This window comes from Balaenoptera ricei, chromosome 2, assembly GCF_028023285.1.
Source record: "Balaenoptera ricei isolate mBalRic1 chromosome 2, mBalRic1.hap2, whole genome shotgun sequence".
In the NCBI taxonomy this organism is placed as follows: domain Eukaryota; kingdom Metazoa; phylum Chordata; class Mammalia; order Artiodactyla; family Balaenopteridae; genus Balaenoptera; species Balaenoptera ricei.
Window position 1 is genome coordinate 72,737,083 of NC_082640.1, and position 13,613 is coordinate 72,750,695.

General features: G+C 39.7%; 1 protein-coding gene across 12 annotated transcripts in view; it reads left to right on the top strand.

Moving 5' to 3' along the window:
- HERC1 (HECT and RLD domain containing E3 ubiquitin protein ligase family member 1) overlaps nucleotides 1–13,613 on the top strand; it is a 225,201-nt gene that overhangs the window by 192,074 nt on the left and 19,514 nt on the right. For all 12 annotated transcript variants that reach the window (XM_059913065.1, XM_059913067.1, XM_059913069.1 and 9 more), the window contains 5 exons: nucleotides 426–719; nucleotides 9,455–9,520; nucleotides 9,695–9,820; nucleotides 10,689–10,827; nucleotides 13,118–13,299. In XM_059913065.1, the coding sequence (XP_059769048.1) occupies nucleotides 426–719; nucleotides 9,455–9,520; nucleotides 9,695–9,820; nucleotides 10,689–10,827; nucleotides 13,118–13,299 (807 nt within the window). The remainder of the gene's footprint in view (nucleotides 1–425; nucleotides 720–9,454; nucleotides 9,521–9,694; nucleotides 9,821–10,688; nucleotides 10,828–13,117; nucleotides 13,300–13,613) is intronic.

The window sequence follows — 13,613 nt, forward strand, 5'->3', positions numbered from 1 at the left end:
TCCCACATGCCGAGGGGCAACTAAGTCTGGTCCCTCTAGAGCCCGCGCACTGCAACTAAGTCCCGACACAGCCAATAAATAAATAAATATTTTTAAAAAAGAAAAGAAAAGAGAAGGAGCATTAGTGGGAAACCCTATAAAGTTCTGTGGTTTAGTTATTATTGTAACCAATGTTACTTTCTTAGCTTTGATTATCACACCATGGTTATATAAGATGTGAACATTACAGAAGGTTGGGTGAAGGGTTTATAGGAATTCTCTGTACTATCTCTGCAACTCTCTATGTATCTAAAATTATTTCAAAGTAAAAAGCTTAAAAAAAACAGTAAAGTTAAAATATGACTACAGGCTTTCAGAATGCAGGAGGCTAATTTATATTATTTGGCAGAGGCTCTTCAGCATAATATCCTTGCATTTTCTCTTAGCCTCATGTGGTTTGTGGTGACCAGCTTGTTCACAGCCCCTATATGCAATGTCTGGCTTCCCTTGCTGTGGGACTTCATCTGGATCAGCTGCTGTGTGATCCTCCAGTGCCACCACACCACCAGAACTGCCTCCCTGACCCTGCATCGTGGAATCCAAATGAGTGGGCCTGGTTAGAATGTTTCTCAACCACCATAAAAGCTGCTGAAGCCCTGACCAATGGAGCACAGTTTCCAGAATCTTTTACTGTTCCCGATCTAGAGCCTGTTCCAGAGGATGAACTTGTACTCCTAATGGTAAGTGTAGTATGAGCTACTGTTGTATGTAACTGAGATTGTATTATGGATGTTTAGTAAGTAGCAGACCCTCAATAAGTATTTGCTAGCTTGAATAGAGCAAGAAGCACACCCTTAGATAAACTTAAAATATTTTGCTTTCAGATACTCACTTTAAATCTGATGGAAGTCTTCTTTGGTGACAGGGATTGATTATGAGAATTGTGGCGCTCTTATAAACGTGCTGGTTTTCAATGACATAGTCACATATTTTCTCATTTTCTTGTCTATAGGTACCTTGTTAGTGTGTGTGCATATATATATTTTTTTTTTCCTCTGTTAGAACTTATCTATATTTCTTCTCTTTACAATAACATTGTAAAAGGTACCTTCATTTTATTTTATTGTATTTTTTTAACATCTTTATTGGAGTATAATTGCTTTACAATGTTGTGTTAGTTTCTGCTGTATAACAAAGTAAATCAGCTGTATGTATACATATATCCCCATATCACCTCCCTCTTGCATATCCCTCCCACCCTCCCTATCCCACCCCTCTAGGTGGTCACAAAGCACCGAGCTGATCTCCCTGTGCAACGCAGCTGCTTCCCACTAGCTATCTATTTTACATTTTGTAGTGTATATATGTCAGCGCTACTCTCTTACTTCGTCCCAGCTTACCCTTCCCCCTCCCCGTGTCCTCAAGTCCATTCTCTACGTCTGCATCTTTATTCCTATCCTGCCCCTAGGTTTGTCAGAACTTTTTTTTTTTTTTTTTTAGATTCCATATATATGTGTTAGCATATGGTATTTGTTTTTCTCTTTCTGACTTATTTCACTCTGTATGACAGACTCTAGGTCTATCCACCTCACTACAAATAACTCAATTTTGTTTCTTTTTATGGCTGAGTAATATTCCATTGTATATATGTGCCACATCTTCTTTATCCATTCATCTGTCGATGGACACTTAGGTTGCTTCCATGTCCTGGCTATTGTAAATAGAGCTGCAGTGAACATTGTGGTACATGACTCCTTTTGAATTATGGTTTTTTCAGGGTGTATGCCCAGTAGTGGGATTGCTGGGTCATATGGTAGTTCTATTTTTAGTTTTTTAAGGAACCTCCATACTGTTCTCCATAGTGGCTGTATCAATTTACATTCCCACCAACAGTGCAAGAGTGTTCCCTTTTCTCCACACCCTCTCCAGCATTTATTGTTTGTAGATTTTTGATGATGGCCATTCTGACCAGTGTGAGGTGGTACCTCATTGTAGTTTTGATTTGCATTTCTCTGATGATTAGTTATGTTGAGCATCCTTTCATGTGTTTGTTGGCAATCTGTATATCTTCTTTGGAGAAATGTCTATTTAGGTCTTCTGCCCATTTTTGGATTGGGTTGATTGATTTTTTCATACTGAGTTGCACGAGCTGCTTGTAAATTTTGGAGATTAATCCTTTGTCAGTTGCTTCATTTGAAAATATTGTCTCCCATTTTGAGGGTTGTCTTTTCATCTTGTTTATGGTTTCCTTTGCTGTGCAAAAGCTTTGAAGTTCCATTAGGTCCCATTTGTTTATTTTTGTTTTGATTTCCATTTCTCTAGGAGGTGGGTCAAAAAGGATCTTGCTGTGATTTATGTCATGCAGTGTTTTACCTATGTTTTCCTCTTAAGAGTTTTATAGTGTCTGGCCTTACATTTAGGTCTTTAATCCATTTTGAGTTTATTTTTGTGTATGGTGTTAAGGAGTGTTCTAATTTCATTCTTTTACATGTAGCTGTCCAGTTTTCCCAGCACCACTTATTGAAGAGGCTGTTTTTTCTCTGTTGTATATTCTTGCCTCCTTTATCAAAGACAAGGTGACCATATGTGCCTGGGTTTATCTCTGGGCTTTCTTTCCTGTTCCATTGATCTATATTTCTGTTTTTGTGCCAGTACCATACTGTCTTGATTACTGTAGCTTTGTAGTATAGTCTGAAGTCAGGGAGCCTGATTTTAGCTCTGTTTTTCTTTCTCAAGATTGCTATGGCTATTTGGGGTCTTTCGTGTTTCCATACAAATTGTGAAATTTTTTGTTCTAGTTCTGTGAAAAATGCCGTTGGTAGTTTGATAGGGATTGCATTGAATCTGTAGATTGCTTTGGGTAGTATAGTCATTTTCACAATGTTGATTCTTCCAATCCAAGAACATGGTATATCTCTCCATCAGTTTGTATCATCTTTAATTTCTTTCATCAGTGTCTTATAGTTTTCTGCATACAGGTCTTTTTTCTCCTTAGGTAGGTTTATTCCTAGGTATTTTATTCTTTTTGTTGCAGTGGTAAATGGGAGTGTTTCCTTAATTTCTCTTTCAGATTTTTCATCATTAGTGTATAGGAATGCAAGAGATTTCTGTGCATTACTTTTGTATCCTGCTACTTTACCAAATTCATTGATTAGCGCTGGTGGTTTTCTGGTCGCATCTGTAGGATCCTCTATGTATAGTATCATGTCATCTGCAAACAGTGACAGTTTTACTTCTTCTCTTCCTATTTGAATTCCTTTTATTTCTTTTTCTTCTCTGATTGCTGTGGCTAAAACTTCCAAAACTATGTTGAATAATAGTGGTGAGAGTGGGCAACCTTGTCTTGTTCCTGATCTTAGAGGAAAGGTTTCAGTTTTTCACCATTGAGAATGATGTTGGCTTTGGGTTTGTCATATATGGCCTTTATTATGTTGAGGTAGGTTCCCTCTATGCCTGCTTTCTGGAGAGTTTTTATCATAAATGGGTGTTAAGTTTTGTCAAAAGCTTTTTCTGCATCTGTTGAGATTATCATATGGTTTTTATCCTTCAGTTTGTTACTATGGTGTATCACATTGATTTGCGTATATTGAAGAATCCTTGCATTCCTGGGATGAACCCCACTTGATCATGGTGTATGATCCTTTTAATGTGCTATTGGATTCTGTTTGCTAGTAGTTTGTTGAGGATTTTTGCATCTATGTTCATCTGTGATATTGGCCTATAGTTTTCTTTTTTTGTATCATCTTTGTCTTTTTTTGGTATCAGGTTGATGGTGGCCTTGTAGAATGAGTTTGGGAGTGTTCCTCCCTCTGCTGTATTTTGGAAGAGTTTGAGCAGGATAGGTGTTAGCTCTTCTCTAAATGTTTGATAGAATTCGCCTGTGAAGCCATCTGGTCCTGGGCTTTTGTTTGTTGGAAGAGTTTTAATCACAGTTTCAATTTCAGCGCTTGTGATTGGTCTGTTTATATTTTCTGTTTCTTCCCGGTTCAGTCTCGGAAGGTTGTGCTTTTCTAAGAGTTTGTCCATTTCTTCCAGGTTGTCCATTTTATTGGCATGTAGTTGCTCATAGTAATCTCTCATGGTCCTTTGTATTTTTGCAGAAGTTGTTACTTCTCCTTTTTCATTTCTAATTCTATTGATTTGAGTCTTCTCCCTTTTTTTCTTGATGAGTCTGGCTAATGTTTTGTCAGTTTTGTTTATCTTCTCAAAGAACCAGCTTATAGTTTTATTGATCTTTGCTATCATTTCCTTCATATCTTTTTCATTTATTTCTGATCTGATCTTTATGATTTCTTTCCTTCTGCTAACTTTGGCAGGTTTTTTGTCCTTCTTTCTCTAATTGCTTTAGGTGTAAGGTTAGGGTTTTTTTTTGGTTTTTTGGGTTCTTTTGTTTGTTTTTAACATCTTATTGGAGTATAATTGCTTTACAATCGTGTGTTAGTTTCTGCTTCATAACAAAGTGAATCAGGTGTACATAGGTTAGGTTGTTTGAGATTTTTCTTGTTTCTTGAGGTAGGATTGTATTGCTGTAAACTTCCCTCTTAGAACTGCTTTTGCTGCATCCCATAGGTGTTGGGCCGTCGTGTTTTCATTGTCATTTGTTTCTAGGTATTTTTTGATTTCCTCTTTGATTGCTTCAGTTATCTCTTGGTTATTTAGCAGCATATTGTTTATCCTCCATGTGCTTGTATTTCTTTACAGTTTTTTTCGTGTAATTGATACCTAGTCTCATAGTGTTGTGGTTGGAAAAGACACTTGATACGATTTCATTTTTCCTTCAATTTACCAAGGCTTGATTTGTGACCCAAGGTATGATCTACCCTGGAGAATGTTCCATGTGCACTTTAGAAGAACAGTATTCTGTTGTTTTTGCATGGAATGTCCTATAAATATCAAATAAGTCCATCTTGTTTAATGTGTCATTTAAAGCTTGTGTTTCCTTATTTATTTTCATTTTGGATGATCTGTCCATTGGTGAAATGGGGTGTTAATGTCCCCTACTATTATTGTGTTACACTCGATTTCCCCTTTTATGGCTGTTAGCATTTGCCTTATGTATTGAGCTGCTCCTATGTTGGGTGCATAAATATTTACAATTGTTATATCTTCTTCTTGGATTGATCCCTTGATCATTATGTAGTGTCCTTCTTTGTCTCTTGTAATAGTCTTTATTTTAAAGTCTATTTTGTCTGATATGAGAATTGCTACTCCAGCTTTCATTTGATTTCCATTTGCATGGAATATCTTTTTCCATCCCCTCCCTTTCAGTCTGTATGTGTCCCTAGGTCTGAAGTGGGTCTCTTGTAGACAGCATATATACAGCTCTTGTTTTTGTATCCATTCAGCCAGTCTGTGTCTTTTGGTTGGAGCATTTAATCCATTTACATTTAAGGTAGTTATTGATATGTATGTTCCTATTCCCATTTTCTTAATTGTTTTGGGTTTGTTATTGTAAGTCTTTTCCTTCTCTTGTGTTTCCTGCCTAGAGAAGTTCCTTTAGCATTTGTTGTAGAGCTGGTTTGGTGGTGCTGAATTCTCTTAGCCTTTGCTTGTCTGTAACGGTTTTAATTTCTCTGTCAAATCTGAATGAGATCCTTGCTGGGTAGAGGAATCTTGGCTGTAGGTGTTTCCCTTTCCTCACTTTAAATATATCCTGCCACTCCCTTCTGGCTTGCAGAGTTTCTGCTGAAAGATCAGCTGTTAACCTTATGGGTATTCCCTTGTATGTTATTTGTTGCTTTTCCCTTGCTGCTTTTAATATTTTTTCTTTGAATTTAATTTTTGTTGGTTCTATTAATATGTGTCTTGGCATGTTTCTCCTTGGATTTATCCTGTATGGGACTCACTGCGCTTCCTGGATTTGATTGACTATTTCCTTTCCCATGTTGGGGAAGTTTTCATCTATAATCTGTTCAGATATTTTCTCAGAACCTTTCTTTTTCTCTTCTTCTTTTGGGACCCGTATAATTCAAATGTTGGTGTGTTTAATGTTGTCCCAGAGGTCTCTGAGGCTGTCCTCAATTCTTTTCATTCTTTTTTCTTTATTCTGCTCTGTGGTAGTTATTTCCACTATTTTATCTTGCAGGTCACTTATACGTTCTTTTGCCTCAGTTATTCTGCTATTGATTCCTTCTAGAGAATTTTTAATTTCATTTATTGTGTTGTTCATCATTGTTTGTTTGCTGTTCAGTTCTTCTAGGCTTCCTTGTTAAACGTTTCTTGTATTTTCTCCATTCTATTTCCAAGATTTGGGATCATCTTTACTATCATTACTCTGAATTCTTTTTCAGGTAGACTGCCTATTTCCTCTTCATTTCTTTGGTCTGGTGGGTTTTTACCTTGCTCCTTCATCTGCTGCATATTTCTCTGTCTTCTGTTTTAGTTTAACTTACTGTGTTTGGGGTCTCCTTTTTGCCAGCTGCAGGGTCGTATTTCCCGTTGTTTTTGGTGTCTGCCCCCAGTGGCTAAGGTTGGTTCAGTGGGTTGTGCAGGCTTCCTGGTGGAGGGACCTGGTGCCTGTGTTCTGGTGGGTGGGGCTGGATCTTGTCTTTCTGTTGGGCAGGGCCACGTCCGGTGGTATGTTTTGGTTTGTCTGCGAACTCAGTATGATTTTAGTCAGCCTCTCTGCTAATGGGTAGGGTTGTGTTCCTGTCTTGCTAGTTGTTTGGCATGGGGAGTCCAGCACTGGAACTTGCTGGCCGTTGGGTGGAGCTGGGTCTTAGCATTGAGCTGGAGATCTCTGGGAGAGCTCTCGCTGACTGATATTACGTGGGGCCGGGAGATCTCTGGTGATCCAGTGTCCTGAACTCAGCTCTCCCACCTCAGAGGCTCAGGCCTGACACCAGGCCAGAGCACCAAGACCCTGTCAGCCACACGGCTCAAAAGCAAAGGGAGAAAAAGAAAAAATAATAATAATAATATTTTTTTTAATTATTAAAATAAAAAAATAATAATAATTAAAAAAAGAAGAGAGCAACCAAACCAATAAGCAAATCCACCAATAATAACAAGCACTGAAAACTATACTGAGATAAACATAAAAATCAGAAACCAATCAGTCGCAGACCGCAAACCCCAAGTCTACAGTTGCTCCCAAAGTCCACTGCCTCAATTTTGGGATGATTTGTTGTCTATTCAGGTATTACCTAGATGCAGGGTACATCAAGTTGACTGTGGAGATTTAATCCGCTGCTCCTGAGGCTGCTGGGAGAAATTTCCCTTTCTCCTCTTTGTTCCCACGGCTCCTGGGGTTCAGTTTTGGTTTTGGCCCTGCCTCTGCATGTAGGTTGCCTGAGGGCATCTGTTCCCAGCCAGACAGGAGGGGGTTAAAGCAGCAGCTGATTAGGCCACTCTTCCTCATGCAGGCTGGGGGGAGGGAGCGGTACAGTAGTTATAATTGGAATGTGGGGCGAGCCTGCCGTGGCAGAGGCCAGCGTGATATCGCAACAGCCTGAAGTACGCCGTGTGTTCTCCCAGGGAAGTTGTCCCTGGATCACGGGGCCCTGGCAGTGGCAGGCTGCCCAGGTTCCTGGCATGGGAGGTGTGGATAGTGACCTGTGCTTGCACACAGCCTTCTTGGTGGCTGCAGCAGCAGCGTTAGCGGTTCATGCCCGTCTCTGGGGTCTGAGCTGATAGCCGCGGCTCACATCCATCTCTGGAGCTCTTTTAGGCGGTGCTTCTGTGGGCAGACAGGAAAGGAATCCCCTCTCCTCATGCACCCTGAAACAATGGTCTCTTGCCTCTTCAGCAGCTCCAGACTTTTTCCTGGACTCCCTCCCGGCTAGCTGTGGCACACTAGCCCCCTTCAGGCTGTGTTCACGCAGCCAACCCCAGTCCTCTCCCTGGGGTCTGACCTCCGAAGCCCGAGCCTCAGCTCCCAGCCCCCACCTGCCCTGGTGGGTGAGCAGATGAGCCTCTCAGGCTGGTGAGTGCTGGTCGGCACTGATCGTCTGTGCGGGAATCTCTCCACTTTGCTTTCTGCACCCTGTTGCTGCGCTCTCCTCCGTGGCTCTGAATCTTCCCCCTCACCCACCCCCCCGTCTCTGCTAGTAAAGGGCCTTCCTAGTGTGTGGAAACTTTTCCTCCTTCACAGCTCCCTCCCCGAGCTGCAGGTCCCATCCCTATTCTTTTGTCTCTTTTTTCTTTTTTCTTTTGCCGTACCCAGGTACGTGGGGAGTTTCTTGCCTTTTGGGAAGTCTGAGGTCTTCTGCCAGCATTCAGTAGGTGTTCTGTAGGAGTTGTTCCACATATAGATGTATTTTTGATGTATTTGCGGGGAGGAAGGTGATCTCCACGTCTTACTCCTCTGCCACCTTGAAGGTCCCCCAGTATATATATATATTTATAAATATATTTTAGCATCTTTTTCCTGGTCATCTTTTTAGATTTATTCCAGTTATAGATTCTAAACTATTTGGCACTTCAGTCATGTTTAAGAGAACATTTTAGTTGTCATTTCTTTCTGATTGTATTTGAGAGTGTCTAGATACAGAAACTGTAATGGAGATAAAATGCCGGGGTAGATAGTGCAGGCCAGCACTTGATCTGACAACCCCTTTACCTAGTTAAGATTTATATAAACAAACATTTGAATATATAAATATAGATACAGTATAAAACAGACATATGAATTGAAGGAAATTATCTAAATATAGAATATTTTAATTAGGAAGTATCCTTCTGGGCCCATTTGCCTCAAATATGTCATTTGTAGGTGAGGAAGCTGAAGCCTAGAAAGATGACCTGCCCACAGCTATACAACGAGTTCACGGGGGTGGTGGCTCCTGCAGATGACCTTGTACCTATGGGTGCTCAGAAGTGGTTAGCTTTGAATCTCCAATATGTTAGTGATAGTTGATAGTGCAAGTGTTTATAGTAAAGGGAAATATTAAAAATCAAGTTTGGCATGATTGTTTAACTTTTCTTAAATTCTCATAATATTACCAAATTCTTTAAGACTCAGTTGTTAGTTAAGAACAGATAAATCATTTGCAAAAAGATTTTCTCAAAAAATGGCCTGGGAGAAGGGAGGGCTGCATTCGTCTTTGCGCTGCTTGTAACTGACCATGTGATCTTGGGCTTCTCCTTTCCTATTTAAAAATAATTGATCAGGGCTTCCCTGGTGGCGCAGTGGTTGAGAATCTGCCTGCCAATGCAGGGGACACGGGTTTGAGCCCTGGTCTGGGAAGATCCCACATGCCACGGAGCAACTAGGCCCGTGAGCCACAATTACTGAGCCTGCGCGTCTGGAGCCTGTGCTCCGCAACAAGAGAGGCCGCGCACCGCGATGAAGAGTGGCCCCCACTTGCCGCAACTAGAGAAAGCCCTCGCACAGAAACAAAGACCCAACACAGCCATAAATAAATAAATTAATTAATTAATAAAAAAAAATTGATCATTTTTAAGGCCTCCTAAAAAAAAAATAAATAAATTTTGATTAAGCAAAATTGATCCTGATGTTTGCCCTGTCTTTCAGGATAACAGTAAATGGATTAATGGCATGGATGAACAAATTATGTCTTGGGCAACTTCCAGACCTGAGGTCAGTAAAGATAAAGATAACTATATGGTGGTTCTTAGTAAATCTTCTGGTTCTAAATGCTTGTGTGTTCGTGCCCTGGTGTCCCCCATAGAGGCTGGTACACACTTAGTACCCAGTACATGCCTGTTTGAATGAATTAATGAATCAAATTTTGACTTGATTGTGGTTTTCTAGGACTGGCACCTGGGAGGTAAATGTGATGTCTACCTGTGGGGTGCTGGCAGGCATGGACAGCTGGCAGAAGCTGGAAGAAATGTAATGGTACCTGCAGCAGCTCCCTCATTCTCACAGGCCCAACAGGTAACTAGCAGGGTAAAGAAATGGAGAAGAAACTTGGGAACTGACAATTCTGATTCCCTTGCTGTCAGTAACTTACTGTGGGATGAAGTTTGTCCATTGCATAGTCTATTGTGAGGAATCACCAAAGAAAGTCATGATATATAGCTTCTATATAGCTTCTAAATAAAAGATTTTTAGAGTTTTTATCAGACTTAGGTTTTGTTAATAAGTTTCTAAATTTTTCTTGTTTTCACGTATCATGAATTAACATCATGATGCATTATGCCTGCCCAGTACATACTTAATAGAAGTTAAGATATTGGTAATGATTCTCTCTTTGGGGGCCATAAACTTACTGGGATCTTTAACCAGATTTCATTGACACTCCTCCCCTCTTCTAATAATCATGGTACTATATTTCTAAACCCTTCTTGAGGCCACTGCTTTCTCTTCCATTCTTCTCTACCTCAGTAAGCCCCAGGATACACTATTCTTTCATGTGTATATCCCCTGTAATTTCTGTTTCTTGCTGGCCTCCAGCCAGTCTTTACTATTTTCCTATCAGCCTCTCCTTTTTCTTCTTTTATCTGTTTTGTTGTTAATGTTATTATTTAAACTCTGCACAATTGGCTGAAAGCCCTGTAGATAACATGTTTCTAAAGTATCTTAAATAATCAGATGAGCCTCATACATCTCTTGGTTAAGTAAGAGGTTTTATAATAATCAAGGGCTTATAGGAACCCCATTGTTATGTCCACCCTTTCCCTTTAATGAAAGGATAAAAGAACTGATAAAGGTATCCTAGGTATACATGGAATCATTTTAAATGTTTGCATGTTAAAGCTATATAATAGAAGATAATATATTTAATTATGTGTTTTTATACTAGGTTATATGTGGTCAGAATTGTACCTTTGTCATACAGGCCAATGGCACAGTGTTGGCTTGTGGGGAAGGAAGTTATGGCAGATTAGGACAAGGAAATTCAGATGACCTTCATGTGCTGACAGTTATTTCAGCCTTACAAGGTAAAATTATCCTCAGTTAAAAGCTGATCGGAAACTATGGCCTATCTGTAGGAATGTTTGCTTATTATGTTAGAACTCATCTCAAACCTTTGCTAGATAAAGTCATGTAGGGTTTTCACTTATATTTAGATTCTCGTTTAGGCATGTACAACCTTAATTTTCCATATTTTGAGCTGTATTATTTTGCAAGTTACTTATCATAGCCATGCTAGAATTGCTGTGTTAATACACACTGAAGATTGTAAACAAATTATTTAAAATTGCAAAACTGTAATTAGGCAACTTTTTTTTTTAATATATAGAAGTTTCTCTTTTGGAGAGATTTTTTTTTTTAACATCTTTATTGGAGTATAATTGCTTTACAATGGTGTGTTAGTTTCTGCTTTATAACAAAGTGAATCAGTTATACATATACATATGTTCCCATATCTCTTCCCTCTTGCGTCTCCCTCCCTCCCACCCTCCCTGTCCCACCCCTCTAGGTGGTCACACAGCACCGAGCTGATCTCCCTGTGCTATGCGGTTGCTTCCCACTAGCTATCTATTTTACGTTTTGTAGTGTATATATGTCCACGCCACTCTCTCACTTTGTCCCAGCTTACCCTTCCCCCTCCCCATATCCTCAAGTCCATTCTCTAGTAGGTCTGTGTCTTTATTCCCGTCTTAACCACTAGGTTCTTCATGACCTTTTTTTTTTTTTTTCCTTAGATTCCATATATATGTGTTAGCATACTGTATTTGTTTTTCTCTTTCTGACTTACTTCACTCTGTATGACAGACTCTAACTCCATCCACCTCACTACAAATAACTCCATTTCGTTTCTTTTTATGGCTGAGTAATATTCCATTGTATACATGTGCCACATCTTCTTTATCCATTCATCCGATGATGGACACTTAGGTTGCTTCCATGTCCTGGCTGTTGTAAATAGAGCTGCAATGAACATTTTCGTACATGACTCTTTTTGAATTATGTTTTTCTCAGGGTATATGCCCAGTAGTGGGATTGCTGGGTCGTATGGTAGTTCTATTTTTAGTTTTTTACGGAACCTCCATACTGTTCTCCAGAGTGGCTGTATCAGTTTACATTCCCACCAACAGTGCAAGAGTGTTCCCTTTTCTCCACACCCTCTGCAGCATTTATTGTTTGCAGATTTTCTGATGATGGCCATTCTGACCGATATGAGGTGATACCTCATTGTAGTTTTGATTTGCATTTCCCTAATGATTAATGATGTTGAGCATTCTTTCATGTGTTTGTTGGCAATCTGTATATCTTCTTTGGAAAAATGTCTATTTAGGTCTTCTGCCCATTTTTGGATTGCATTGTTTGTTTTTTTGTTATTGAGCTGCATGCGCTGCTTGTAAATTTTGGAGATTAATCCTTTGTCAGTTGCTTCATTTGCAAATATTTTCTCCCATTCTGAGGGTTGTCTTTTGGTCTTGTTTATGGTTTCCTTTGCTGTGCAAAAGCTTTTAAGTTTCATTATGTCCCATTTGTTTATTTTTGTTTTTATTTCTATTTCTCTAGGATCTGGGCAGTAGTAATCATGCATGTGCTTCATTAACATTAAAAATCAATTTATACGGAAATGTGCGTATGTACTAAAGACTTTAAAGGGCATCCCCATCAGAGTTCTCTGTGACTTGGAGAAAGAAAACCTCTGGAAAAACCACTGCAGGGACCCCTGACTTGTTCCTAAGGTTAACTTTTACTGACTCTGAAGCCTACAAAGAGAGCAAATTGAGTTTTTTAAGTAAAAGCATACAAGTAACATGAGTTCAGAACAAATTCTTGAGTAGCTCTAAGTTCTCTTCCTTCAGATCTGTGTGTGAAGACCACAACACTGGGGATGGGAGGGCTTGGTTCCTGTTCAGTTCTGTTACATCCTGCCTCTGGGACTTTGCACAAGCTACTAAACCTCTTTGTGACTCAGTTTCCCCAATTGTAAAAGTGGTGATGATAATATCTGCCTCATAGGATCTGTGTGAAAATAGAAAATGAGCGATCCATGTAAAGCATTTATAGGGGTGGCTAGAACATAATCTTTAGTGACTATAACTGCTCTTATCACCCTTCTCCTCTTCCTTGTCATCATCATTTTATGTGACTGCTCCCAGTTTTCTAGGTTATGGCTGCAAATCTGATTTAAAATTAAAGACATTGTTTATATTTCTGAAGTACTGTTGTGGTATTTTTTGATTCTGTGAGACTACTCTGTAGCAGCTTCAGGTAAAGAGGGGACTTTTAACATTCAGTGACTCGTGTTGGGTTTCTGCTCTGTTCCAGGCTTTGTGGTGACCCAGCTGGTGACTTCCTGTGGTTCTGATGGACACTCAATGGCCCTGACTGAAAGTGGTGAGGTCTTTAGCTGGGGAGATGGTGATTATGGCAAACTCGGCCATGGGAACAGCGACAGGCAGCGGCGGCCCAGGCAGATCGAGGCCTTACAGGGAGAGGAAGTGGTGCAGGTCAGGCAGAATGTGGATAAGTTTATCTTTTTTTTTTTTTTAATATTTATTTATTTATTTATTTATTTATTTGGCTGCGCCAGGTTTTAGTTGTGGCACGCGGGACGTAGTTGCGCCTGGATAAGTTTATCTTTGAATGTAAACATACTAGGTGTTGAGTTCTCAAGTTTATGTAATGAAAAACAGTAGTAAAAATATATTATCCCATCATAAAAGATCCAGTGTTTTTGGTGGTTCGGAGTCATTCTTGAGCGTCTCAGGAGTTTGAATGGGCTTTGGTGTTAGAATGGACTCCTTTTTCTTGAGCCAGCTGG